The 26,815-nt window shown below is 44.0% G+C and overlaps 1 protein-coding gene across 2 annotated transcripts in view; it reads left to right on the forward strand.

Moving 5' to 3' along the window:
• The window catches only part of ARMH3 (armadillo like helical domain containing 3), a 130,112-nt gene that overhangs the window by 96,964 nt on the left and 6,333 nt on the right, over window positions 1-26,815 (forward strand). For both annotated transcript variants that reach the window (XM_061372511.1, XM_061372509.1), the window contains one exon: window positions 25,520-25,636. In XM_061372511.1, coding sequence (XP_061228495.1) covers window positions 25,520-25,636 — 117 coding nt within the window. The remainder of the gene's footprint in view (window positions 1-25,519; window positions 25,637-26,815) is intronic.

Consider the following 26,815-nt stretch of genomic DNA (forward strand, 5'->3'; position numbering starts at 1 on the left):
GTGCCTGTTGAAAGGTCCTGACTGTATTGTGCTCTGGAATTCTTTTTTCTTTCTGTTCCTGATAGTTTTACTCATTACTTAATGATACCCGTCCACGCTTCCCACTAACCTTTTTGTTTATTATCCTACTTGATCTGTAATACGTAATAACCTAAAGTCTCAGGTTGAATGCTGCAGTGGGGGAAAAATGTGGACCCTACTGTTTTTCATTCTCTTCTTGATGTAGCTGAATAGAAGAACACTGGTATTAATTTACTCATTTTTTCTGTATTGTTCTGCCTCTGCAAGTCACTCTACCCACAGCTATGCTTTGTGATGGTTCATTTTATCAGTCCTCATTCATTGATGATACACTGATTGCCTCAACCCAGGCCCCTAAAAAAGGAAAAAGCTTTTGATAGCCCAATTTAAAACCTTAGGGGCTTGGATAGAGGGGAATTTTGCATAGTCTTTGGGTTAGTCTGAGAAAGGAAACGGGCTTTTCTTTGTCAGCTCTGTGTAGTATTCATCCCCCAGCAGTTCAAGGGGGTCAGGTTAAATCCTTTCTTCCTTGTGTGTTATTATTTAAATAAAATCTCTAGCAGCAGGCAGATAATGAAATCAGTGCTGATGCATGGAGCATTTTGAGGAAGATGATTAGGAAGCTTGAAAGACAGTTAGATTTCTCTTTTTTCTTTTCCCTCTTCATGCTTTCTCTCAACATAGGGAGAACATCAAACAAAACAAAGCAATAATAGGCTTTGGTGAACTGCAGAGAAATAAGGGAGATGTCACTGTGGTGAGGGACTCAGTGAGGGTGTTTAATCAGTGCTCTGCAATTTACTACACAAGGAGGAGACTTCTTGCCTCCACTTTCAGTTATGTCATTGAGCTGAGGTCTGAGTGCTGGACTCTGGTTTCCCCTCTGTCAGTACTCGTCCCATAGGGTAAGTACATGAGAGGTAGTGGTAGATGGCTGAGATCAAGGCCAGTGTATGGCTTTTGTGGGGTAATGGAATTTGTTGTTTTTATTCTGTGTTAGCTTTTCAGCATGGAGTAGGGAGTCAGGTTTGCCTTTTGGCTGCTGCAGTCTCTTTTTTCCTTCCAGCTGTACCATTTGTTTTTATATATATGTTCACTTAATTCCCCTTCTCTCCATAATTATTTTCTACCCAAAATCCACCCTCCTTTACAGTCCTGGTTGTTTTACGACATAAGTATACCACATTGAAATATTTAATGCTGACATTTAAATTGTGTATTCACACACAAATACTACATTTGGGACCATTCTCTTCTTTGCTTTATTTCAACCATTTCAGTCCACTGGTATTTCTTTACTGGAAACATTTGTTTTTATAATTCTGAGGATCAGACTTTCCTTTTGATGAAGCTTTCCTTCCAGATTGTCATATGGCTGCTCATACTCCTCTGTGTTATTGGAGGGTCTCCTATTAAACAGGAAGGCATGGCTTTGACATAGCTCCATCTGAAGGGGCATTTCCAGCTGTTCTGAGTTGCTTCCAATTCACTTGAACCTACTTAGCTTGGCACACTCTTGAGCACTTCCTGTGCTGCCTCCTGACTGCCCTGGAAATCTGTTTATATGTTAGAGGAATATTATTATTATTATTATTATTATTTTTTTGTATTTTTAATATCCTTAAAAGTAGCTAAGTAATCAGCTGAAAGAGATTGTGCTGTTTTTCTTTTCCTAATCCTATTGAAGGCTTTATTACCTTGTTAATAACTGATGTCCTTTTATTATCATTCTCAGTCTGACATTTCAGTGCTTTCTTCTTCTTTATTTATAAGCATTAGCGTTAACATTATTACATGCTGAGGGGATTTGTAGGCCCTTGAAAATGATGGACATGGGATTGTTTTAAGGATAGACCGTTATTACCACTGAAGATGTTTGTACATCTTCAGCACTAAAGGTCTCTAGGAACCACAGTTTGAATATACAGATCTGTGCTCCAGGCAGGTGTATTTGCCAGATTTCATGGAACTGCCTTGCTTCCTGTTGTGAGGTTTATCCAGTGTTCAGATCCGGAATACTGGGAAGAGATCTTTTTACTTCCATATTTTCTTGAGCAAAGACTGGGAGATTCCCAGGGACAAGCAAATGCTAGGGATTTGATGATGAGCCACGTCAGTCTGTCAACACCATGGGATCCTTGCCAGTGATATTCTGCAAAGAGTCTACTTGCCAAGGCAAACTCATCCTTCCTAGTTGTTAGCTCTTTTGACCTTGCTGTAGATCCTCACCATGAAACAGGAAATGTCTTAGCCGGTTATTGGCATCTTCCCTCACTTGCTAATTTGTTAAACCTGACTTCAGTCTTGATTTGTGTTTTTCTGGTATTCTCCCTCTCAACATGCTTGGCACATGCCTGCCTATCCTTTAAGGAGTTGAAAGATGCTTCGTAGTCAAAAAGATAGGGTTGGCTGTTAGCTGCCAATGTAGTTTTAGCTTTTCTCATGCAAGTGATTATTCCCATGTCTTCAAATAAGTTTTGGTCTGTTCAAAGTCAAAGGGCAAAATAGCCTTCTGTGAAATGAATTCATAGGCTTATCTGCACTCTCCAGATGACTGGACTACCTTGTACTTAATACATTGGGGGCAGTAGACTTTTTCTGTACCATATCTGACCTGAGAAGTTCCCCACATCTTTTCTAGCAGAAGCAGTTGCAGAGAACAGTGTCAAGGCAATGAGAAAACAGCAACACAAGAGCTGCTCCAGAAGGGGAAACACAGACAAACAAAAAGGCTGAAAACACAGAGCATGAGTGATCTGGATGGGGTCTCACATCTGCCTTTTCTGGATGTAAAAGAGCAGCTATTTGTAAGAAGGCAGCTCTCTGCCTAATGGTGATATAGCGTAATTATTCTAGAGAGGCTAAAGTGAGAGGAGCCCACTACTTTTAGTGAAATCTCTGAGCAGTAATGTCTTGTGGAGCCTTGCATGCCAAGCAATTCTTGTGCCAGTTAGCAAAATGGCCCACTAAGGTCTCATTTGATTCATTTTCTCTTTGGCGCTCGTTCTCTCTCTGATTTCATCTCTAAGGGCCTTAAAATTGAGATGGCAGACACATAGGACTGATGATGCTAGTCGGGAACATCTATGCGCTTTTTCTGATGGAAGCCCCTCTTTCTTCCCAGCCGCACTGGTACCTCTGGTTTGGAGGTGGCATTAAATTTGGTGTGGCAACCCACCGTGAACACCTGTACTGTGGGTATTAGTCTGGTAACTGCAGATGAAAAGTGCTGGGAGCCAGAACAGATTGTGATGGAAAAACAGGACAATTAAATGACAGATGAGTGTAATACCTGGGTCATTCCACATTGCAATACCTTTATAACTTGGGTAGAATTACAGGATCGTTTAGGTTGGAAAAGACCTGTAAGATCAAGTCCAACCATTAACCCAGCACTGCTGGTAGCTGCAGTCCAGTTTGGTCAGGCTCTCTCATAAAGTCACCTCTTTCCTTGAGGTCATAGCTCAAATGCTGAATGCTCCTTTCTGCCCACATGGCTTTTTGTTACCTGGTGAGGCTTCACAGATCTAACCCAAAGTGCAGCTTGGGGAAGCTCTATCAGTGACTTGCACAGAAAGTCACAAAAGGGTGCCGTTAGTTTTAGATGTCCTAAAGTATTCTAATTCTGAGCCACTGGTGTAATGGTTTATTCAACTTGTTCTGATTTCCATAACTAGCAGCAAAATCATTGGCAGATACCAAATGCTTTGCTGTTTTTCAGCACTGCAGGCAGTGGTGTTAAGAGTTAAGAGCCTTTTGGCTTTTGTGTTGGGTGTTTTTTAAAATGCTAAGTACCATTAGTGCTACTTGCTAGTACAATAAATTCCCCCAATCTCTTACATTAATATAACCTGTTGTGAGGGCTCCAGAAATACTTTCAAATGGTTTTGACCTAATGCTGCTTCATTTCTGTAGCGAGCTGTGGGACAGAAAGTATCAAGCTTTCTAGTGCCCTGTTGCACACAGTAGTAGGAATGTGAAACTCCAGCTAAGGGGTCACCAAGGCAAAGCCCTAATTTAAAGTCATCATATCTTTGCAAATGAGGCAGGGATGTTGGGTTTCATGATCTCATTACAGACACCTACTCATGATTAATGGTCTGAAACAGATTGTATCGTTTAACTGCACAGAGCTGAACTGCCCCAGGTGAAATTGGAATTCCAGGTTTAAAAGGATCTATATAAAAAGACTTCTGGAGTTAGCAAATTGCTGTTTTGCCTATCTAATGGGGGCATTCTCTGGTTTAGATATTTTGCTGCTGTTGTTGTTTACCAGAGAAATATCCCTGCAATTTACTAATGCCTCAAACTGCTTTATGCAGTGTGTTGGACTGAATGGGTCTGAAGAGCCTTCAAGGACTGATCAGCTTTGCTGGAAGGAGCTTTGAAGCTGGAGGTGAGCTTTGGAGCAGTGACTTTTGTGCTGTGTAGTGCCTTTCATTAACATGCACAATACAATAAACTGTGTATCATTGGAGGAGGAGGTATAATGTGGTAGGCCATTAGAGGGACAGAAGAAGGGCTTTGTTTTTAAAAACATCTGTTGCTGGAGAGATGTAATCCTATTCCTAATTCAGTCCCATAAACCCCAATGAGAAATGGGAGAAACCCTTCAATTTGCTTCTTTCAGGCTTGACATGAAGGTGCCTGCCCAGTACCACTAGTGGCAGTTTGTTGCTGTGTGCATCTCGGAGGCATTATAGCTCTGGATCACCTTAACTGCTCCTGGAGCAGAGGAGTCTTTCCACCCTTTGTGCATTGCAAATGCTAAGGCATGTCTTGCTTCCTACCACTTCTGTGAGCAGTCATAGAACCATAGAATAGTTAGGGTTGGAAAGGACCTTAAGATCATCTAGTTCCACCCCCCCTGCCATGGGCAGGGACACCTCACACTAAACTATGTCACCCAAGGCCTCGTCCAACCTGGCCTTGAACACTGCCAGGGATGGAGCATTCACAACCTCCCTGGGCAACCCATTCCAGTGCCTCACCACCCTTACAGTAAAGAATTTCTTCCTTACATCCAATCTAAACTTCCCCTGTTTAAGTTTTAACCCATTACCCCTTGTCCTATCACTACAGTCCCTAATGAAGAGTCCCTCCCCAGCATCCCTATAGGCCCCCTTCAGATACTGGAAGGCTGCTCTGAGGTCTCCACGCAGCCTTCTCTTCTCCAGGCTGAACAGCCCCAACTTTCTCAGCTGATCTTCATACAGGAGGTGCTCCAGTTCCCTGATCATCCTCGTGGCCCTCCTCTGGGCTTGTTCCACCAGTTCCATGTCCTTTTTATGTTGAGGACACCAGAACTGCACACATTACTCCAGGTGAGGTCTCACAAGAGCAGAGTAGTGGGGCAGGATCACCTCCTTCAACATGGGCAAGTCCTCTTGGGCAGATTAAGGACTGCCTTTAAGTACAAACTGGTAACAAAATAAGTCCATTAACCTTCAAAGTAAGGGTTGCTTTCAACTCTCATGGCTGTTTTCACATCCTTGCCTGGCTATTGCTAGTACCACAGGGACTGATAAGGACCTGAACACTGCTGTAATGCAGGTGACCACTGAATGCTAGGGATTTGGTTTGGAAGAGCTGCCTTCCAGAGCTGCTGCTTGCTGCTGGCTGCAACTGCGTAGTCTCCTGCAGGTAGATAAGTTTATGTGCTGAGGCTACAGGGGCAACAGCTGGGGATGTGACTTAGGTTTCACAACTGGGAGCATGCTGAGCAAGAGCCATAGGTTTAACTCTGTAATAAGCTCCCAGTTCGTACAGTGGAGACAGGCAGGTGATGCTCTAGTTCCAGTGCTTATCCTTGCTTGTTCCGGGACACTGGACACTTGTCAAGTATATTTCACAATATACACAAAAAGTATTTCACAGAACACTTCTCATATGCCTGGCAGATTTGTTTTATGTGTGATACTTAACTAAACCTGGAAAAGGGGCTATGGGTAGCTAGAAGAAGGGGCTGCAGGCTGGGGTCTTAAGTGCTTCCTAGCTGGCTGTGCTGCCTTGAGCAGACCTTGAGCCCTATGTCCTTGCAGTTAGAGGGCAGCTGGTGTGGGCCCCTTGGTGAGCCAGGCAGCATTTGAAATGCTGTGTAATCTGCTGGGGAAAGCTGCTGTGGAAGTGTAAAGCAGTGTTACAGATTCCTATCACAGCTAAGCGCCTGCATGGGGCAGGGAAGACTCTTCAGAGGATTGCAACAGAGGGATCAAAACAGTCTGCATTGATAAAGATTAAATTACAACTTTGCACATCTTCAATTAAAGGAGGGAGTCCTGCCTGGGAGTCCTAAAAGCAGGCAGGCTATAGCCTGCTGTGATGCGTCTGCGAGTAAGCATTCCTAGATTCAAATTCTCCTCTTGCATAAGGGGATGGGCTGTGCAGTGAGTGACAGCCACACTCCTTCTGGGGCTTCTTTAGGATAAAACTCCTGCCTTCAGAGACTGCTACTGTTCCTTCTGTCTGGTAGTATCCTGCTGTAGCAGATGATGTTTTTCTGCCTTCCTCCTCTAGATCCTCTAGCTGGAGCTGCAGTTGTTTTCCAAAAGTGACAAACTGGGTCATTGCTCTGATTTTAAAGTGGGAAGCCAGTTGAGCTTTGCAGTCTCTAAGCCTCCCAGCGCAAGACAGTAAGTGCTGCTGAGCCAAAAGGTGCCACACCTGGACAGAACTCCACTCAGCTGGAAGATTTGTTTTTTTGGCTCTCTAGCCCTTGGCATTTGATGTTAAGACAATAAATTCAAATTCCTTGTCCGCAGTAGAGAGCTCGAAGGCAAACCTTTTAATAGAGAAAGCAGCATCTCTGATGTATGTCACTCTTCCTGTCTTCATGGGAGATCTCAGGCAGGCAGTGGGATTGCTCAGGGAGCTAAGGTGTGTCATTCAAAGACAGCAAGAGGGGAGGATGGATGTCCAGAGAGTTGGAACTGAGGAAAGTGGTTCTGTATGAGCCAGATGCCTGGGGCTATAAATCAATTCCACTGCCTTAGTCAGAGGGCGCTTGGATTCCCTCATGGCTCAGTTAAGGCACAAATAAGCTCCTGGGGAGCTAAGTATTGCTAGCAGCACATGCTGTTTCAGCAGCAGCATCTGCTTCATAGCTGGCATGATTGTAGGCCTGTAGAATGGTATTAATTCATAGCCCTGTGTTTGCTTTCACCTGAGCACTTGTTTGTAGGAGTTCCTCTTTTGCTTTTTCTAAGCCGCAGATTTATGTTCTCCATCAATAACCACTAATTGCTACCAGGGAAAGTATATTCCAGCCTCCCAGACAAGAAGCTGATTAATTGTTCTGGACTATTGTCTGAAAGAACGTGGGATTTCTGAAATAAGCTAATACGACCCCGCAACCATTGCTTCCGTCAATGTTAACTGGTGTGCCACGGTTGCATCAATGTTAGTTTAAACTAGGAAGATTCTCTCTTCCATGAAAGCACAGGTTAGTTAGGATGACATCTGACAATAAGAGAGAAGTATGGAAAATCTGCTGATATATCCTTAACATTTAGAGAACGGGGTCGTTGATTGCAGACTGACGTCTAATAATGTTGTTTCCAGTAGCCCCTGCCATATGCCTTAGCCTCCTAGTTGGATACTTTCCACTAAGTCCTACTGTGTGCAGAACCGCACTAATGAAATATTGTGCTTAGGGCTTATTTGTGTACAAAACCCATCTTGGTTTCCCAAGTGTATTTTCCTCAGCAGACTGCATTTGTTTTTGAGTTGGATATAAAAACACACAGAGTCCTGTTGAAATCTTACTCTTGCACTTCATGACTTCTCAGAAAATGCGGGATTGGAGTCCTATATAGAAGTCACAAAGATGGAGAAGTTCTTATGGATGCTTCTCCCACTTGCCACTAATGGGCTGTTTGCATCTCAGACAGTGACAGCTCCTTCCAGTGAAATGTGGTGACAAAGAGGGACACTGTAGCCTTCTGGCAATGAGATTTTGCATCGGGGAGCTGGCATTATGTGGCTAGCTTGTTCTTGTGATGCTTTGTCTTTAGGAAGGTCTGTATTATCTTTTGCAGACCAAACTAAGCAGCCGTGGAGCCCTATGAGTGTGTTAATTCAGTGGAAAGCCTGACGTAATAGTATAGCGTTGATACTGTGAGCATTTTTCTGTGGCTGCTGCTATCAACTCTACTCTGGTTGCGTATCTTCAGAGATATCTTCAGGAGCAATCAAACCGTTGCTCCTCCTGCAAGTTTGACACCAGTCTTTGCACGTTGGCATTGCACTGTGCTTTGCAGCCTTCTAGTTCTGTGAAAATTAATGTTCCAAACCCAGGATGGATCAATCTGTATGTGAATATAGAGGTCACACAGATGACCCCTCAGATGCATCTCATTCTGCAGCAGTTCTCCTTCCAAGTGTTTAAAGGAAGAGTGTGCTCAGCTGGCTAACGACTGAGGCTCCTTCTCCAGTCCTATTCTGCACTAGAAATACATACACCCTTCCCCAAACCTAGACACTAGCCTTCTTCCTTAAGCTTTGTCATGTTGGTGTTTGCTGGAGTCAGGCACTTGTCCAGCTTGCATAAAATGAAAGCTGTCACTGTCACCCTGAGGTTTATCAGTCATTTTATGTTACGGGAGGTAGCATAGATGTGGATCTAGATGGAGCATCTTGTGGCAGTAGCTGCAGGTGTGTTTTGTCCCTTGCAGCTCTTAAAAAAGGTAGCTGTGAGTTACAGTATAGGCTTTCTAAGGTTGTGTTTTGTTCACAAGAACTACTCTTTTTTTTGTTGAACATCTTGAAACGCAGTAGCAATATTGCAGCTGATGGAAACAGAAATGTGGGTTTGTGAGGGAGCCAAGGTAGTCATGCTGGAACTTAGACTTCCTGATTGTCTGTGGTGGTGTTTGCTTGGGTTTCTTTTGCATCCAGGCTACTTCTCTGGGAATTTTCTACCCTGTTAAGGGTCCTGAAAACAAATGACTTGATGGAAGCATCTCACTACAGACTCTTAGTTCTCACCTCAGCCATAAAGATGTGCTTTTCTATTTTAAGTGATGGACCTATTTCGTTACAGTACCACCTACAAGTCGCTTTGTAGGCATAGAAAGGAAACTTAGGTCTGTTGCTGGGCTAAACTACCTTTCTCAGAAGAATAAAAATAAAGGTACTATAATGCCTCATCTCAGCCTACTTCACAGATACATGAGCGTGACACACTTTTTGCAGGGGAGAATATTAATATGATCTGAACTTAATTTCTCTGGCTGATGACAGTTCCCCACATCATCCAGTTCTTGCTGAGCTTTCCACCCTCAGTAGTGCCCGAAGGGATAATATTCCAGGACTGCTTGAGTCGTAAAGTGTCTGTCACTATTAAGTATGTTGGTGTTTCAGAACTAGGACTCAGTGATACTGGAGCTGGGCAGTTAATGTTGTCCCAGATATTCTGGCATAAGGAAGTTGGTCACTGACCACTCCTGTCCCAGTTGCTCATCAGGAAGTCATTAAGTTCAATGAGAAACTTATGGTCTTGTGAGCTACATTATAAGCTTGAGCTGTAGACTGGTCTCTCATCCTCACCCAGAAACCCTTCACTTGAGTGTAGTTTGAAGATGGAGGTAACTGTTCTATTGGGGAACCTGGATTGAAGCTGCCATGCTTTTTGCACATGAGGTCGTAAATTTGTACTCTCAGCTTATCTCTGTCAGGGAGAGCTTTTTCTTTGATAAGTTTGGAAAAGGTCAGGTTAAGATGCTTGAAGAAAAATGGCCAGTTGGTTTGACCCTGATCTTTGTTTTAAAAAAGAATGATGCAGAAATCTCAGGAGACAAATCTGGGAAGTAGGAGGATTTTATTTTGCTAGCATTCCCCTTTAAGAAAAGGGAGGAAAAATTCACCTGCCTGTGCTCTCATAATCCCCACCCCTTACTTTCCAGTCCTCAACAGGGTTGTGGTTTAAAAGGTACCTAGTTGTACCCAGGTGCTCACAAACTGCTGCAGGTTCTTCTGTCCTGCTTCTTGTTACTATGACAAAAACAGATGCTACAGAAATACCTACAAGATATTTAAGATCACAGCTTATTCCAATGCTGGGTGCCCTCCCTGGCAGAGGTTTTAGTGCCTGCTGGGGTGATGTCGAGTGGCATTCATTGCAAGCATCTCTTACTTTGTATAGCTCCTACTGTATGTTCCCTTCTCTCTGGATATTGAATTGTGTTCTGGCACAGTATTTGACGTGAGCTTTTCCCTGCCCTTGTTTCTGCTGTTGGGGAGGTAGGGCTGTGTGCCGTCACACTGCTGACAGCACACATATTTGAGAGGATTCCTTTACATGTGCCTCTTCAGGCATTTTACGATCCTGTCACTTTGAACATGTGATATCAGAATGTAAAGTGGGTCACTTTATTTCCTGTCTGCTTCTCTGAGTTCTGCAGCTCTTGTGATCTCTGAGTTCTTTCTGAATATTAGACAGTTTTGGAGACTTATGTCTGGGAGTTCTGCAGGCTCCTGAGGCCTCAGTAGTCATCTTGGGATAGGGCCTTAAAAGGGCACTGGGGACATTTTTCTTCATAGCCTTTGTGTGCCTTGGGTACCCTCTTAATTAGTGCCGTTGACATGTTTTAGAAACACGAGGAGGAAGAACCATGACACCTTTCGTAGTGCACAACCTTTGCTTGCTACTGTGATGTATCCTGTGCCTGCTGCCAGCCCTGCTTTCCTGTTCTCTCTGAGTTGATTGTAGTTGGCAGCTTGAGTCTAGAAGCAGTAAACCAAGTGAACAGCTTTACTCATTACTGTTTATAAAATGCACCTAACAAAAGCTCTAGGCACAGTCACAAGTCAGTCCTTAAAGGCATATAGAAGAAATTGAGTCTTGAGTCAGGCCAGTTCAGGCTACTATAGATTTACAATAAACCCCAAAACTTTAAAACACCTGAATTTTTCAACCTGTAGGCTTGCTTTTGGCTTTTATTCATACAGCCCAAGGTGGCAGAAGCATTTGGGTTAAGCCATAGCACTGTTTCACTGAAACTCCCCCTTGTGAATGATTCTCAGAACTGTAAGACCAGAGTCTGCAGAGTAACACAGAGATGTGCCCCCCCTTCAACTTGTGTCACTTGGTTTCTCACAGGATAAGTGCAGTACTAAATTATTCTGTTTTAACCCAGGGTGCGAGTGGACCCCTATGGTTTAATCCCACCTTAAAGGTGTTACTACATTATCAAACTCATGCAAACTCCAGATTTTGTACAGCTTCTCTGAAATGTGGGACGGAGTAGGAGATGCAGAAAGGCCTGGTCCAAAGCTCCCACCCAAACTGCCTTCTAGTGGTGTTGAATTCCTGATGGCACTGCTCAGCTGATATGTCTGGTTAGTCAGGAAAAGTCAAGTAGAGCTTGAACTTGTGTGTATAAGGTGCAGTTTCTCAAGGAATTTGCTAAACAAGCATGAAATCTTCTTTAAATAGAGTACAAAATTCAGACATTAAATAATATCAAGAGGGAAATGCAGCAGCATTTTTGGAAGAGCAGAGTTTAAGATTCCCATTTAACAAAAAAAAAAAAAATAAATGGTTGTGCAAATAAAACCACCATCTGATGCAGTAAAAATCAGTGGGTTTAGGATCCAGAGAAAAAGCAGCTGAGTTACTAATCCCTGAACTGAAGCCCTTAAGTCCTTTTAGTGAGTGACTTCTGCTCATCATCTAATCCCTCTGAATGACAGAAAACATGGACCCGGAGTTGTTCTCTGCTGTGTAGTGTAGTAAGAGGAAATTTAACCAGTGAACTAAATAAATGAATTGATTAATTGGTAACAATGAGGAGCTGTGTATGTACTGTATCTAATTGCTTTTTTATACTGTCTTCCTCTGACTTCTTGGAAGACACAGGTTTGTGGGTTGCACATGCAAAAGCACCCCCAAAAAAGCCCACCTCACAGAGGCTTTGAACCTTCAGCTTCAAAGATCATTCTGTGGATCACCTCTTATTGCTTTGGACAGTCTCTAATGGGGACATTGCTCAGCCAAGCTGAATTTATGCAGTAGAAATTCAAGCTGAAATTGATCACGGAGTAAATCAAATCTCATTTCCGTGCTTGCAGAGAACCTGTGGGCTGTATGGGCTTTCTTCCTCCTCCTCCTTCTCAGTCATTTTTATTTTACCAGGTCAGAGCTACCTTTTCTGATGAGAAATACTGAGCAAGTGGCTTCTCTGAGCCTTATTCAAAAACCCATCAGAGCTAATAGCTTTGAAAACATTTGATGTCCAAGAGGCCCTTGGGAGCACTAAATCCTCACACGGGGATTTTTAGGCTGTAGAACAATGATGTCCTCTAAGCACTGTAGAAATTACCATGGAGGTGATATTTCCATTATAGATCCTGCAGGTACTTATCAGGGAATAAGGCAAAAGAGAACTTTAGGGAGAAAGCAGAAGCCTTGATGATTGACTCCTTATCCCAGGAGAGTGACATGGTCTTTGCCAAAGTCTTTGGTAGTTCTGTATGTACAAATACATCCCATCTCTATAGGCATCAGGTTCAGTTTAGAGCTGTGACAGCAAAGGATATATGGTTTTGATTCAGAAGGCAGGTGTTCTGGACAAGTAGTTCCCCAGCTTGCTGATCTGCATACTGATTAGCTCAACTTTAGGATCCAACAACTAAAACTTCTTTGTAACATAAGCTCTGTTTTCTTTTCCTTTGGAGAAAATGGGTCCAGTGCCAGCACAAGTCATTTTTTCCTTGGTTGTCAATTACAGGTATACAGCTAACATGATAATCTTATCTGGCCCATTAGCAATAAACCTCCACTTTGTGTCACGTCCTTCCTGCCCATCCAGCATCTGTCATCTCTGGAGATAACAGTGTCACTCTTACAGAGGTAAGATGCCTCTTTTCAGTCTCTTCTCAGCCATACATTCTGAAGGGACTTGTCTCCTGTCGTGTTTCTGGGTTGTTGCTGGGAGCATCTGAATTGTGAGATAGCTGACGCTGAAGAGGTGGTAGGTCTGATGATTTAAGGATATAAGCAGAAACAAACATTACAGAAAGAAACACGTAAGTTCCCAGGTACACAAGCCCTTTTTGACCTCCAAAAATATCTTTGGATTGGAAGATGCCACTTAACCGTGGCAAGAATCCTTCTTGGGAGATGTAGCTATTATCTTGGGCCCTGATTACTTCTGATAGGTATAAAGAGAAACAACTAGAGGTAAGTCAGCAACTTTTGATGCCTGTTTATTTCAGAAAATGCACAGGGACTTCTTTCCCTGAGAAGGGCAGTGGTAAGTGTCAAACCATTTGATTTCTCAAAAACCTCTGACCTGTTTTCTGTGTGTGGTCCATGCCCAAGTCTCTGCTCCCTCTCAGATTCACCTTGCTGACTGTTGGCTAGCTATCCTGTCATTTCAGTCAAGAAGTGGCTTGGCCCACAATGTTTAGCATCTCATCAGGCCTGCTCTTGCTAGTGATTATCTTGGATAGTAGCCTCTGTATTTCCAGCTGTCCCAATAGCCATTTAAATGGTCCTTTTGAATTAGCTTAGCAGTCAGCTTTAAGCAGCTCTGTTTTTACAGGCAAAAGATGGTTTTGATGTTTGCCATGAATGCTTCCAAGCATAAACTGGCTCATTTTGTTTCAACTCTGGTCATTTCCCAGATGGAGTTCACAAAGAATGACACATTCCAACAGCACAAAAGGGGATAATTTAACAAATTAAAATGTTAACAAGCTTCACTCCTTCAGGATGTTGTATCAGAAATTTGGGGGTTCTCTTATTTCTGCCCTCATCACAGACTTTGTCCTTTCCTTTCCTTCAGCTGTGCAATGCAGATTAGAATAGGATCCGAAAGTGTGTCTGGGGTTTGTGAGGAGTCACTTAGGAACAGATCTGATCCTATTGTCTTGGTAGAAATCTCGTAACTGTTGTAATTCTTACAAAGTTAACTTGCACAGCTGCATTCTTAGTATGTAGGGGACACTGGTCCTTCTTACCTTCTTAGTTGCTCCTGATGTCAGTACTGTACCCCCTCACCAGGACCCTCAGTGCTGTGTCCAGAATGAAGAGACTTACTTCAGTGTTGCACACTTTTTGCAGTAAGTGCCTTTGAAGGAGGAACTCCAGAATTTGTGTTGCAGTTTAGATGATCTGCACTTAGATTGACTTACACCACTTCTGGATCTGCAGCCTTGGAGCAGCCATTTTGCAACTGAAGGTCCCTTTTCACTACAGGATTTTCTATTTATAAGGATCATCCAGCAACTTATATCTGTCTGTTCCAACTCCAGATTTCTAAAAGCCTTAATAGCTAGAACTTTTGTATGAGCTGAGTCACACAAACTTCCGAGCACTGCCCACCCTTCCTTATTAGCTAGCTACTTTAGCATAGAGCTACTACAGTTTTTCTAGCTATTTGTAGCTGTAGCTGTTTGTAGCTAACCAACTGGCAATGGATGCTCTATTTCTTTTGGGCTGCATCTTCAGAAGACATTTTTGCAGGTTGAATTTATAAATGTCCTAGAGTTATTAAGCTGTAGGAAAGTCTGCTAGATATTGCCATGCAGGAAGGGACTCCTGAAGTCACTGTCATAAGCCCAGAAATGTTGGTTCAAAGCTCAGCAGTAGGCAGAAAGGCAAATAGAGAATTAGACATTATTAGAGAGAGAACAGAAATAAAGCAGAAGTACTGTGTTGTCACTGTTAAAGGCTGTGACAATGCATGTTGTAAATCTTGTCTATCGATTTCAGTGCCCTTCCTTATTTCAGAACTGCAAAATAGTAGAGGTAGTCAAACAGTTGTTTGCTTGTCTGATTTCTTGGCTATGCAGGCTTCTTGCTTGTATTCAAAAGTTCACATTTTCCCTATCATAAAATGGGCTTGAGTTCATTTTCCACATGTGGTCAGTTAGGTGAACTCTGGATTTCCTCTTTCCCAGCTTTGTTGCATCTCCTTAGGCCACTGAATTATTGCCTTCTATCACTTCCACAGTACAATTAATAGCTGATCTCCTATTGGCACTATTTAATTGCTTAAATATGAGTGGGAGCTACAGAACTGAGCTTTCTAAGCTCTGCCTCTCCAGATGCATACCTTCCTCCCCCAGTCCTGGCTGGGTGTTTCTCTGGCATGTCCTCTATTGTTTTGACTTACTTTAAATATACAGCATCACTTGGTTTGTGGCCAGTTTTTTTAGCATATTGCTGTTAGTTTTGCTACTTCCTTTAATTAAATTTATTCATGTTGTGCAAACCAAGTTTAACAAGATTTCTGATCATTAAAAAAGCCGTGGGCTAAGGGCTGTTTGCTTTCTAGTTGCTGTAAAAGAACAAGGGGGGGGGGATCAAATGTGTGGTGAGCTCCATAGCTTTCTGGAGTGTCTATGTTGTCCCTTAATTCACCTTGATATTCCAGTTGGAGTCCTGGTGAGTTTGGGTTTTTTGTGGGTTTTCTGTGTTTTAGTTTGGGTTTTTCCTAAATTAGTCTGTAATCATTATATCCAGAAATCTGTGAAGAGCACAAGCTCTCTTGGATTCTCTACAGATCTCTGCGCTGTTTTTCACCTGGGCACAATTAGGTTTTGTTTTCTTCAAACTGAAATAGTCCACTTGTTTCTGTCAGGGTTTGATTGCATGGAAAAGAGTTTTGCTGCTGTCTTACCCCGTTCTCTAGACAGCCTTATTTCTGAGCTAACTGTCTTCTGGGCAAATTTGAATCTCTTTACTAGGAATGAGTTTCCTTAGGTGTACATCAGTATCCTGTTGTCACTTCATCAGTGCATTCTGAACTGAAAGCTGTGTATTTGAGTTTCAACAGTTGCCAGGATGCTTTCTGGCAGCTGGCCCTAGAAACATTTTCTTTCAAACCTTTCCTTAAAAATTTCAGTTACTGTTTCTTAGGCTCCTGCAGCTGCCTTTGATTTCTGTGACAGCTTTATGTGTCCTGGCTTCTCAGTTCAGCTGGAGCCAGCACCTCATGACTTTTAACTCTTTTATCTTGTTATGGGCACCAGGGTTGATGGTCTTACTTTGTTCAGTTAGCTGGTGCTGGAGAGCTGCTGCTGATTGTTTTTTTCCCTCTCTGTTCAGGAGGACAAGGTCTTCTGTAAATGGAGAATTGCACCAAAGGTTGTACACAAATCAGCATTCATTTGCTGAATGCTGGTTAGACATTTAGGCTGAGCAGGTAATGTGCATAGTGAGCATAAGGATGTTCCCATCCTCTTGTCTGGTGTTCTGGTGACAGCAGCTGATTTACTGCTGTGCTAGAATGCAGCTGGTGGACAAAAAGCTTCTCCTGGAGCAGCCCATCATATTTCAGCACTTAAGTTAATTGTAAGCACAATGGGGAAATAAAAAGAGTAACGGTCCAGTCCATAGCTATCTGCAGTGCATTTCAAGGCTTGGCAGAATTGCAAGTGCTTTTACGTACCTAGCAGTGAGAAATGTTTTCATAAATGCCACCAGCTGGAGATAAGGGTTCACAACTCCAAAATGGGCTGTAACTCCAAAATAGCAAATCTGTCTAGCTCAGGGTTTTATGCTCCTGCCATCATCCTGGCCTTCCTGCGCTGCCTGCCTTCCTCACAAAACTGAACAACAGGCAAGCTTAAGGGACCTCATTCAGTTGCTGGCAGATCTCCCATCCAGTTCTAAAAACCTGCTCTGGATGGTGCTTATTTATTAATTGATAATTTTAAAGAGAACTTGTTTCATTATCTTTTGACTTGTTTTCCCCTGCCAGGGCTTTGGAAGTGTCAGTGTTATGCAGTACATGGATGTTTGTTCTGTTGACAAAAGCTCACAGAATTCATTTTCCTCCTTTGAATGACACAGAATTGCCTCGTCTCCTGTATTTCCTCTTGAGAGCCTGTCCCTGCAGCCTGGGAAATAGCACTCAGGGTCCCACAGAGTGCCAGGTTCTTTATGCCAAGTGGGGTATGCAGATTAGTATAAGCTCACTGACCATTTTGAAACTGAGAAACAGGGATTGGGCCTGAGAAAAAACACTGTGAGGATTAAGTGTGGTTTTGCTCCTTATGTGCCAAACCCAAAAGGGTTGAGCGAAGTGCATTGAAGATGTATGGGACTTGTCACGTGGAAATTACTCTGTTTCAAAACTATTCATGGCATAGGCTTTCTGTTGAGGTGAGCACGCTTTCAGCTACCTGACTCCTTGAGCTCAGAAGTTGTCATGCTTCTAGCCCAGGATTCCCTAGTTTTAGTGATGACTTCACAGGGTTGTCAAAGAATCGTACAAGGGACTTCAAGGGCCATCCGGTCCAACCTTTCTAGGCAAAGCATGACCTAGGCGAGATGTCCCAGCACCCTGTCCAACCAAATCTTAAGTGTCCAATTCACCAGTTCCCTGGAGAGATTATTCCACTCCTGTTCTCATGAAAAATTTTCCTTGTGTCCAGAAATCTCCTTTGGAGTAACTTGTGCCTGTTACCTCTCGTCTTTTTTTGTGTGATTCCTTGTAGAATGGAAGTGTGTATCTTCTTTGGAGCCACCCTCTACTGGAATATGGTGATGAGGTCTTCCGTGAGACTTCTTTTCTCTAGGTTGAACAAACCCAGTTCTCTCAGCCTTTACTCCTGTGGCAGGCTTCCCAGTTCTTGATCATCTCTGTGGCCCTTCTCTGGACTCTTTCCAGCCTGTCACATCTTTTTTGTATTGAGAGGACCAAAAGGGTCAAGGATTATCAACCACATGAATATCTCCTATTTGTCTATACCTCTTACTAATTTAAGTCCCCTGCAAACTGAGCACAGAGCTGGTCTCTGTGGCCATATGTTTGTCTCATTACTTGCCTTTGTCCTTTTTAGCAGCCTTTCTGCTTCTTAAAGTGATTGTTGAATCTTGTGAAGGCCTGGCCCATTGTGCCATTTACAGCTGCTTCAGGATGGACTTGGGTGACAGTTTTGGCTTTGGCATGTTTTTGTGTGATTTCCAAATGAGTGGGTTGGATCAGTGAGTCTCCTCCCACTATTAAATAGAATTGAATACTTTATGCTTCTAATGGATTATAGGTTTGAAACATTTCTGGAGCAGGTAACTCTTGTCCCAAACCAGGATGCCGTTGCTGCTAGCAGAGTTCAGACATGTAATGACAGTAATTTTCTGAGTGAGCTTATAGATCACTTCTCTTCAGAAGAAGAGGCACCTGTGGGCAGAGGAGAAAGACTAACCAAACCCTCCCACTCCATGGGTAGGAACTGTCAACTCTGTAGGCTTGTTCCTCTAAAGATCACAGATCTCTGTGAGATCATTGAACAAACATCTGAGCTACTGTGTATCATCTGAGCCCAACAGAAGGGCTCTGTGTGAGGTGAGGAGAAGGGGGTGTTGCTGTTGCTAAGTAAAATAATAATAATTTTTATGTATGACCAAAACCCTTTGCCTTTCGTAGAGAATTGGCAAGGCCTGGATTTCAGTACAACTTGAGCAAATACATAAAAGCAACCTCAGGAAGGATTTGGGATGTGGGGAGTTAGTGTTTCTTTGTGTTTGGCTGGGCACAGGGTAGTGCAGTGAACACAGGAGTGACTAGCGAGGATGAAGGACAAAGTGATGGGCAAAGACTGTTTAGTCCTGGGCTCTTAGACACAGTGTGTCCTGGCTAATGCTCAGTGAGCTGAGCAGAGAAAGACTGGAAAGCACAGCTGAGTGTCTGAGTAACCTGGTGGGAACTGTGTGCAAGGGCACTTGCCTTAGCAGTGGAAAGCAGGGTGAGGCACCTGCTCTCCCTATCTCCTGGCTCACTCATCACTGCTGTGATCTGCTCAGCCTTGTCCTTGTGTCCAGCACCAGGCACTGAACAAGAGAGTCCCACCAGCTTTTGTTTCTCCACAGTCAGGACTGGATCATGTATTCATGGCCCAGTGCTATCCTGGGGCTCATGAGCAGCTGTGCCCACCTCTGCTGGCCTTTCTCCCTGCTGTGACCTGGACAAACCTCCTGTGATGCATTCTGCGTCTCTGCAGTCTTTTTTTATACCTCAGAAGAGAAATTTGCCCTTGGTTGCTTTAACTTAATCTTCTGGACTAGCTGAGCTTTTTACTGTTGGAAAAATCCCTCTCTCCAGGAAATTTTCCTGCCCTTAAGGCAGACATGATGCTGCTTCCTACTCTGAGAGTGACAGTTGTGTGAGCCGGCGGGGGCTGTCTTACAGGCTTAGTCTGAGCAGCTCAAGCTCTTGTCCTGCAGCAGGAGAGGGCCATAGGTCCTTCACTTGCATGTAGTATGAATAGCAGCTGCTTGATGCAGGAGACTGGGGGCGCTGGAGCAGGAATGACAACATGCTGCATATTCTGCATGTATGTGGTGTCACTACTCTTGTGTCTTAAGCCCAAATCATTGTCTTTCCCACCACGTGCACCAGACCCACTCTGCATCCTCTAGATCCATAGATACGTGCAGTATGCACAGCGTATCTTGGGAATCTCAGCTGTTAGACTGTCATAGCAACATCCTCCTCCTCTTCCTCTTAGCATTCATGAACATGGAATTAATACTCATGGCTTGATCAGCTTGAGGGTGAGAGATGGTGTTGAAGCATCAACACTACATTTAGCTCCATGAGAGTGGTGAAGGTAAGGTAGTGTTGCTGCTACTTGTCCTAGTGTGGATGCTTTTCTTGAAGCCAGCGTGTAGCACTGGCAATTGAAGTGTATCCTCTCTGAACTTGGCTCCTGCAGACTGGTCTGGGCAGTCTGTTGGGAAGTGTGTGTTTTTATTGAACTTCTAATTATTTAGTTATGTGTTTTGTCTTTGGAACTTCTGGAGATTAAATCCAGCAAAGATTCCAGCCTGTATCAGCAACTTTTAAGTTGCTCTGAGAAGTGTGTTGCCATTTAGACAAAATAAATAGCCCATATTAATTAGAAGATACTACTGTGAAATTTATATCAGTTATCTGGCACTTTATTACAGAGAGGCAATAGCCTCTTCGTAGTCCAGGTAGCAGCAGCCTTTTCATTACAATGAGAAGTGCTGCTATTCAGCTGAGTTCACTAAAAGAAACACTGAGGGAGTGAGTTGCTTCTGGAGATTAGGGGCGGGAGAAGAAGGGGAAGATTTGTACTAAACCTGCAGTAAACAAGCCAGTTTGAAGACTCCAGTGTAAAATGCATGTCAGGCTTCTACTAGAATACAGAAACCCTAATGTCTCTTCTGCAGACTCCATCCTCTGAGCAGAGGGGAAAGACTGCTGGGTTTGCTTGTGAGATATAGGGTCATATAATAGTTTGGGTTGGAAGGGACCTTTAAAGGCCATCTAGTCCAACCCCCCTGCAACAAACAGGGACATCTTCAACTAGATCAGGTTGCTCAGAGCCTCGTCCAACCTGCCCTTGAGTATGTCCAACAATGGGGCATCCACAACCTCTCTGGGAAACTAGTTCCAGTGCCTCACCACCCTCATTGTAAAAACTTAAGTCCAAACTAAACCCACATATCTTGGGCTTTGCCTAGGTTTCAGAGGTGGGACTGCCACAGTGCTCTGTGTGGTACACGGGCACTGACAGGCATGCCACCATCTCTGCAGAGAGGATAAAGGGCATGTTTTTCTGTCCCTGACTGCCCTTTGCATCTGTACTGTGTCCATGCAGTAGTGCTGGTAAGGGGCTGGCATCACATGCCCTATAGACTGGTGCTCCATCCTCCAGCATGGGACAGCTGGGACTGAAGAACCTGGCTTTTCCATCCGTTGAGGGTTTGCTAGGTCTGACCTGGAAAGCCTGCCTGTCCCAGCCCTGTGAGCCGCAGGCTGTTGGTGTGGGAGGCAAGCACATTTTAACCTGGGGTTTGCTGGGGTGTGGGCTTTTTTCCTTGTGCTTGATGTGAAATCATTCAGTCAGTTCTTTTCCAACTGCTTCTGTGTCATGGTAGCTAATGACTGTCTTACAGGCATGGAGAGACTCTAGCGAGGTACCAGTGATGCTGACTGATTGCATTCTTGTCCTTTCCTGCAGTGATTAAAAAGACAGTATAGAGACCTTGCTTTCTTCTTGCTCCTGGTTTTCCTTTATTTTTATGTCACTACCCATTCATGCTTCTCAGAACCTACCCACCACCAGGTCCTTTGCTGTGTGAATTGGTGGCACGCTCTAATTTTATGTTCTAGTAAGGCACAGGCTGCAGTTGCAGATGATGAAAGATTTTGCAGGTTGAAAAGTTACTAAGCAATTAAATGTTCCATATCTGCCAGATAGATGGGCCGTAGTTCTGCATGTTGCCCATTAGAGTTCATTGCTGGTGCAGCTCCCTCTCTGGCTTTCCTGCTCTCAGTGGCTATATATTCTCCTGGCAGGATGGGGATCAGAGACTGCTGCGTGTAATCCCCATGTTTCCCAAGGACAGACCCTTCCAGAAGGTCTGGTTTCTCCTGGGGGAGTGCAGCAAATCAGCTCCTGTTGAGGATCAGTCAGAGGGGTCAGTTCCAGTGTAGTGAGGAAAGGAGGCTGTGTATAGAGTGATAAAGCAGAACATGGTCTGTTTAGAAGGCACAGAATTTTGGGGCAGGGGCTATTGGTTTTGGGGGAACTGATTTCAGAACTTGTATCCACAAGTATCCACTGACCCTTCAGAGGTTGTCCATCCAGTTTGTGAGAGCATGATAAGCTGGTGGATGCAGCAAAGTAATGAGCTAAAAACTGTGGAATAATCATGTTCCTCTGGGTGCTGCAGCATGGCATGGCATGGCAAGTGTGGGATGCTGTAGAGAGATGAGCACCACATCACCCCCTCCACTAGCAGCCGGCGATGTTACACAGGGATGCCTCTACTCACAAGTTGTTGGTGTTACTGGGGAAGGAGAGTTATGGGGCATGGGCAGTTGTAGCTGCAGGAGGAAGATGGAATTCAAGTGTCATAGGGAGCACTTGCTATTCAGAGCAGCTCCTGAAAGGTTTGTCTGGGGACATGTAAGCAGGGACCTGAATTCCTAATGTTTCTCTGGAACTTCTGGAAAGCACTGAATGAATGAGTGGTGGGGCAGGGGGTTAATTTTATGGCAAATTACCTTTAAATTACAGTGGTGCAGCTCCACTGAGTTCTGGTTTGTTGCAGTGGAGTAAAGGAGTGAATGTAGCCTCTAGGGCTGAGACAGTTAACTGCAGGAAAGGAATTCAGCAGCCTTCGCTTTTCTTCTATTGGCCATGTCTGAGTCGCTCACTTCTATCATGCTGCTTTTTTAAGGCTCTGATCCCCCTAACCTAACCTACAAAAAGAGCTTTAGGTTGTGACTACTTTTCATTTAGTTTTTTTCAACTGTGAAGATACAGTAAAGCATTTTTTGTTTTCTATAGTTTTCCCTGCATGCTTGTTCTTGCAGTCTGAAGAGCGTCACATCAAGCTCCTTGGAAATCATCTCCAGTCCGTTTTCCTCTAGCCTTGCCTGACACTAGAAGCAATACTCTTTCATCTCCTCATGAGATTTAAAAACAAACAAAAAGAAGAGTGACAATTAAAATCTGTGTGGGGCAGTCCAGCTGAAAGTCCCTTTTTTAAAGGTATTCCTTCTTCACCATCTTAGAATTTGTTTTCCAGTCTCCCATGGAGACCTGTGTGAAGACCAAGTCGGAGAAGACCTTGAAGGAGAAATGCTTTAATCTCAAAATGAAATTCTTCCAGTTCTTCTGTGTCTGACAGAAAGGTGCAGATAAAGATCTCCTGTGTTAAATGCAAAAGGGCAGTCTTCCTGCAGTAGTTTTCCTGAGCAAGTCACAGCAGTGTGTAAGAAGGGTGAAGGATGCAAACACACACAGTCTTGTGTTACACAGAGGACGCAAATTTTTGCCATCTATGTAGAAAACTGATGCCTTTCAAACCTCCATGTTAGATGCTCTGGGTACCTTCTGCTGCTCTTTAACCTCTCCTCTGTCTAGCAGCTGCATCTTAAAGAGCAGATGAAATCGGCTCTAGGTTGCCAGGTCCTAATCTCAGTAACAGCTCCTATCCATTATAAAGTACGAAGTGAAATGATCTGTGAGTGGGTTTCTCTCAGATCCCACATAGCATTTGTTCTCAGCAGCAGCAAAAAAGGGAAATTATCAGGCAGTGAAGAGAAGCTGTTTATTTTTAACTTACCCTTTCTTTTTAAGTTCTACTTCATAATTAAAGAAGATAAGGAGTGAAAGCCAATGAAAATACATAGCTAAAGGGATAAGCTGATCTGAAGTTCACTGCAGAGACTATGATAAGTAGTGGGTAACACAGTGGAGACTTTGGGGCCTCTTTTTCCTTCCCTGTCCTCCTCCTAGAGTATCAAACTGAGGTCATAGCTGCCTTTTGAAGGTTACACAGGAGGACTGCTTACAGAGCTTGCTGCTGCTGTCAGGGTTTACTGATGCTCTCTGTGGTTTGAGGATGCCTCTGTTGAGTACCTGCAGAGATCTGTACTGGGAGTTAGCAAGGAGGAGTCCTGATTCTTTGCTGAGAAGCATGTGTGCCTCCATTGTCTGGGCACACCGGTATGGCACTGAGCTTGGCTGTACATACGGGGGCACAGAGGAGTGAAGAGGAGCCCAAGAGAAGGTTCCTAGGGGGTTATGGTAGCCCTGGGTAAAATGTCTCTATTCTGAGCTACTGATTTAGCCAGCAGTTCTACTCCTCACCTTTCAAACAAGGTTTCTCCCCTGCAGTTTATTAATCTGGGTCAGTTTGGCTTCCTCAGATTGACAAGAGGTTCATGCGTGGTGCTAGATTCTTTAAGGCTCAGGAGAAGGTGCATTATACCATTGCTTTCCATCCCTAGCGGGTAATTGCATCCCAAAATAAATTATTCCTGTACCCAGGCAGCTTGCTTTCATCATTGCTCTTGGCTCTGCGAGACTTCTCCCAGCTTCTGCATGGAAGAACAAGAATTTGGAGATGGCTGTCATTGCAGGGGGTTTCTCCTCTTTGCCAGTAGAGCTAACAAACAGCATTAGGAAATGAGTCCTGGAGAGGAAGCTGCATGCTCTTGGAACAGCAGGACGCTGACAGGCTGTTCTTAAATAACATTGCAAAATGCTGATTCCTACCTCTAGCTCTCCTCTGCAGTGCTGGAGGAGAGCTGGGCTGCAAAGAGACTCTGTGTGACCATCTTGCCTGGGAACCACTTCTGGAACCCTTTTCTCCTCCCAGTACTAATGTGGATGATGCTGATGTGGCTTCTGCTACTTCTAAACGTTTGGATGAGTGTGTCTGTTTACCACAAAATTTGGGGGAAACAAGCTTTGGAAGGAGCCCTAAGCAACTCTAGGTTTCCTAGATATAAGGACACAGCTCAAGGACCTGTAAAAGGCAGGAGCTGTCAGCTGCCTAAAAGGGCAATTGAGGGTAGTGTTTACGTTGTTGGGAGGACAAGAGAAGTCAGAGGGTTCCTTATTATTCTGGTCACTGTTGTGACCAGAATAAATCCTCTGCAGTGCTTTTCTTAGGATCTTTTCTGAGTTGAGATGCCTTGGAGCAATGTCCTCTTCCTTTGCACCTTACACTATGTAGTCCTCCTGGCTGAGGCTTTTCATGAGCAGAAGCTACTGTAATGCAAGCCTCAAATGCTGATACTGTGTTTAGCTCTCAGAGCAGGAGTAACAGAAATAAGTTCATATGTTTAAGAGAATTGTTTCAAGGGTATGTTTTACCCAGGAATGCTGAGCTGTGTGGTCCCTGGTAGGAAGATTATCATGACTTACCATCTCACAAATGCTTTGAGAAATGTGTTTGTCCATGCAATGCTTTGAAACTAAAAGGTGTTTTGGGAGTCCCTTTTGGTGCTCCTGAGTTAGGAAAATAAATAGTTCAATAGGACAGAGATGTGTAATTATGAATTTGCAAGTATATCCCAGTGCTGGGAGCAGATTAAGGCAGTAATAGAAACTGGAGTGCTTTGGTTGCAGTGAAAGTAAATTAAATAAAGTATCTCCTGGGCAGGAAGGGCAGGATTTTTGTCTCCATCTGTTTCCAATACCAGAGCCTGTACCATGGATAGTCTTATCTTGGTGCCTGTCAGAAGCTTGCTTCTATCAGGAGAGAAGCGTAGTGCTCTGTATGGAAGCTGACCTGAACAGCTGTAGAAGCTGGTGGTTTAGCAGATTATGAATGGTGATGAGAAAGCCAGGAGGAGGGTGTGCTAGCAAAACTAGCTCTGGAAGGACCATGGGGTCAGGCAAACCTGTGTTTGCATGGTGCCTGCTGTGTTACATTTGGGTGTCCAAATGGTAATTAGCTACTTAGTTTAATAAGATCATGTCTATTTCTCCTTGTGACATAATAGTATCTGGAAAACTGCTGCTGTTATAGATACAGGCTCATCCACTGTTCTCATGAATGGAGAAATCTGTGAATTTGAGAGCTGTTCCTTACTGGCATTAGGAAGACTTTAGTGCCCACCTCTGTGTTGTTAGCCATGAGCTAAATATTGGATGTTAAAACCATGTATGTTGCAGATACAGATATCAGAGCTGTGATCTGCCTCAGCCCTGCTCCTCCTATGCTGAAGCGCCTGTGAATGCTGACTCCTCTGCTGTATTTGGCTGTCTCTGGCAGGTTTTGGAAGTGGTGCGGTCCAACTATGACACGCTGACCCTGAAACTGCAGGACGGACTGGACCAGTACGAGCGCTACTCAGAGCAGCATAAAGAGGCTGCATTCTTCAAAGAGCTGGTAAGATGCCTTGATTCTCCTTTCCCTTTCCAAAGCCTTTGCTTACAGCCTGGGCAGTGGCAGCCCTGGTACTCCATTGTGCTGCCTCCAGAGATGGAGCAGGAATAGGGTGTGAACAGGCACTGCATGTCTCAACAGGTCTGGAAGTGCCGTGCAGCTCCCTGCCCCACTACACATGGCTGGGGAGGAACCCCCAGACTGCTCAGGCCAGCAACCAGTCAGTCAGTCTCTGTCCTTCTGCCATGGAGATCCACTGTGCTTTGTGGTGGTAAATTTGCATGGTGGAGAAGCTAATAGCTCCCACCTTGGGCTTATCACACAAAACAACTTAGCCTTTTCGGTTTTCTTAAGGGGACCACAAAGTGTCGGACTGAGCAGAATATACGATGCTGGTGAAACATATGCCTGCTCATTGCTTTTCTTCATCACTCACAAAATACGGTTCCCAAGCAAAGAAAGCAAAGGCATTCCCTATGATTGTCTCCTTTGCCAGAGAAGACTGATGGTAGGAAGTCCCCCAAAAAACATATAGTGAAGACAAAACTGAGTCCAAATAGTTTGGGTTGGTAGTTATATTCTTTAGCAAACCAGCTTGCTCAGCCTGCTTCTGATTACCCTGACACAACTTTCTTGTCCAAGAGCTGCATCACCAGGGAAGCAGCTTTTGTAGTGCCTGTTATCTGAGGGGAGCCTGGTTTTCTTCACTTTTGAATCATTACGGCTTCAGCAAAGGGAGAGATCTCCAGCTCTGGCAGCTTTCTCCACCAGTTTGAGAGCTGATTCTCTCTCCTAGCTCTGACCTTGCTGATTGATGAGTAACTGATGCCTGCCCACTCTGTCACGAGTCTGCACGAGTTTGGGAATGTTATGCCTCCCTCTGTCTACTCTGCTCCACAGCAAGGATGCCTGAATTGGTTTTGCTTCCTTCTACAGAATGCTTTTTAGTGTTTTGGGTCATTTCAGCACTGCCATTGGGTAGAATGCAAGCGAAAACACTTGCAATCACTTTCATGCCATTTTTCTGTGCTCTTGTGCTTGTTTTTATCTCTGGCCTGCTGTTTGGTGCCGTATCTGGAATACATGCAAAGAAATTTGGCCGTAGCCTACCTGTGACACAGGCTTCCCCTGTTACTGTACCCTGGAAATAACACACATTCATGTTTCCGTTGTCATCTGTTC

The sequence above is a fragment of the Neopsephotus bourkii genome, unplaced genomic scaffold (genome assembly GCF_033783945.1).
Source record: "Neopsephotus bourkii isolate Nb327-2 ecotype Australia unplaced genomic scaffold, CSIRO-AGI_Nbou_v1 NB_1615, whole genome shotgun sequence".
Taxonomy (NCBI): Eukaryota; Metazoa; Chordata; class Aves; order Psittaciformes; family Psittacidae; genus Neopsephotus; species Neopsephotus bourkii.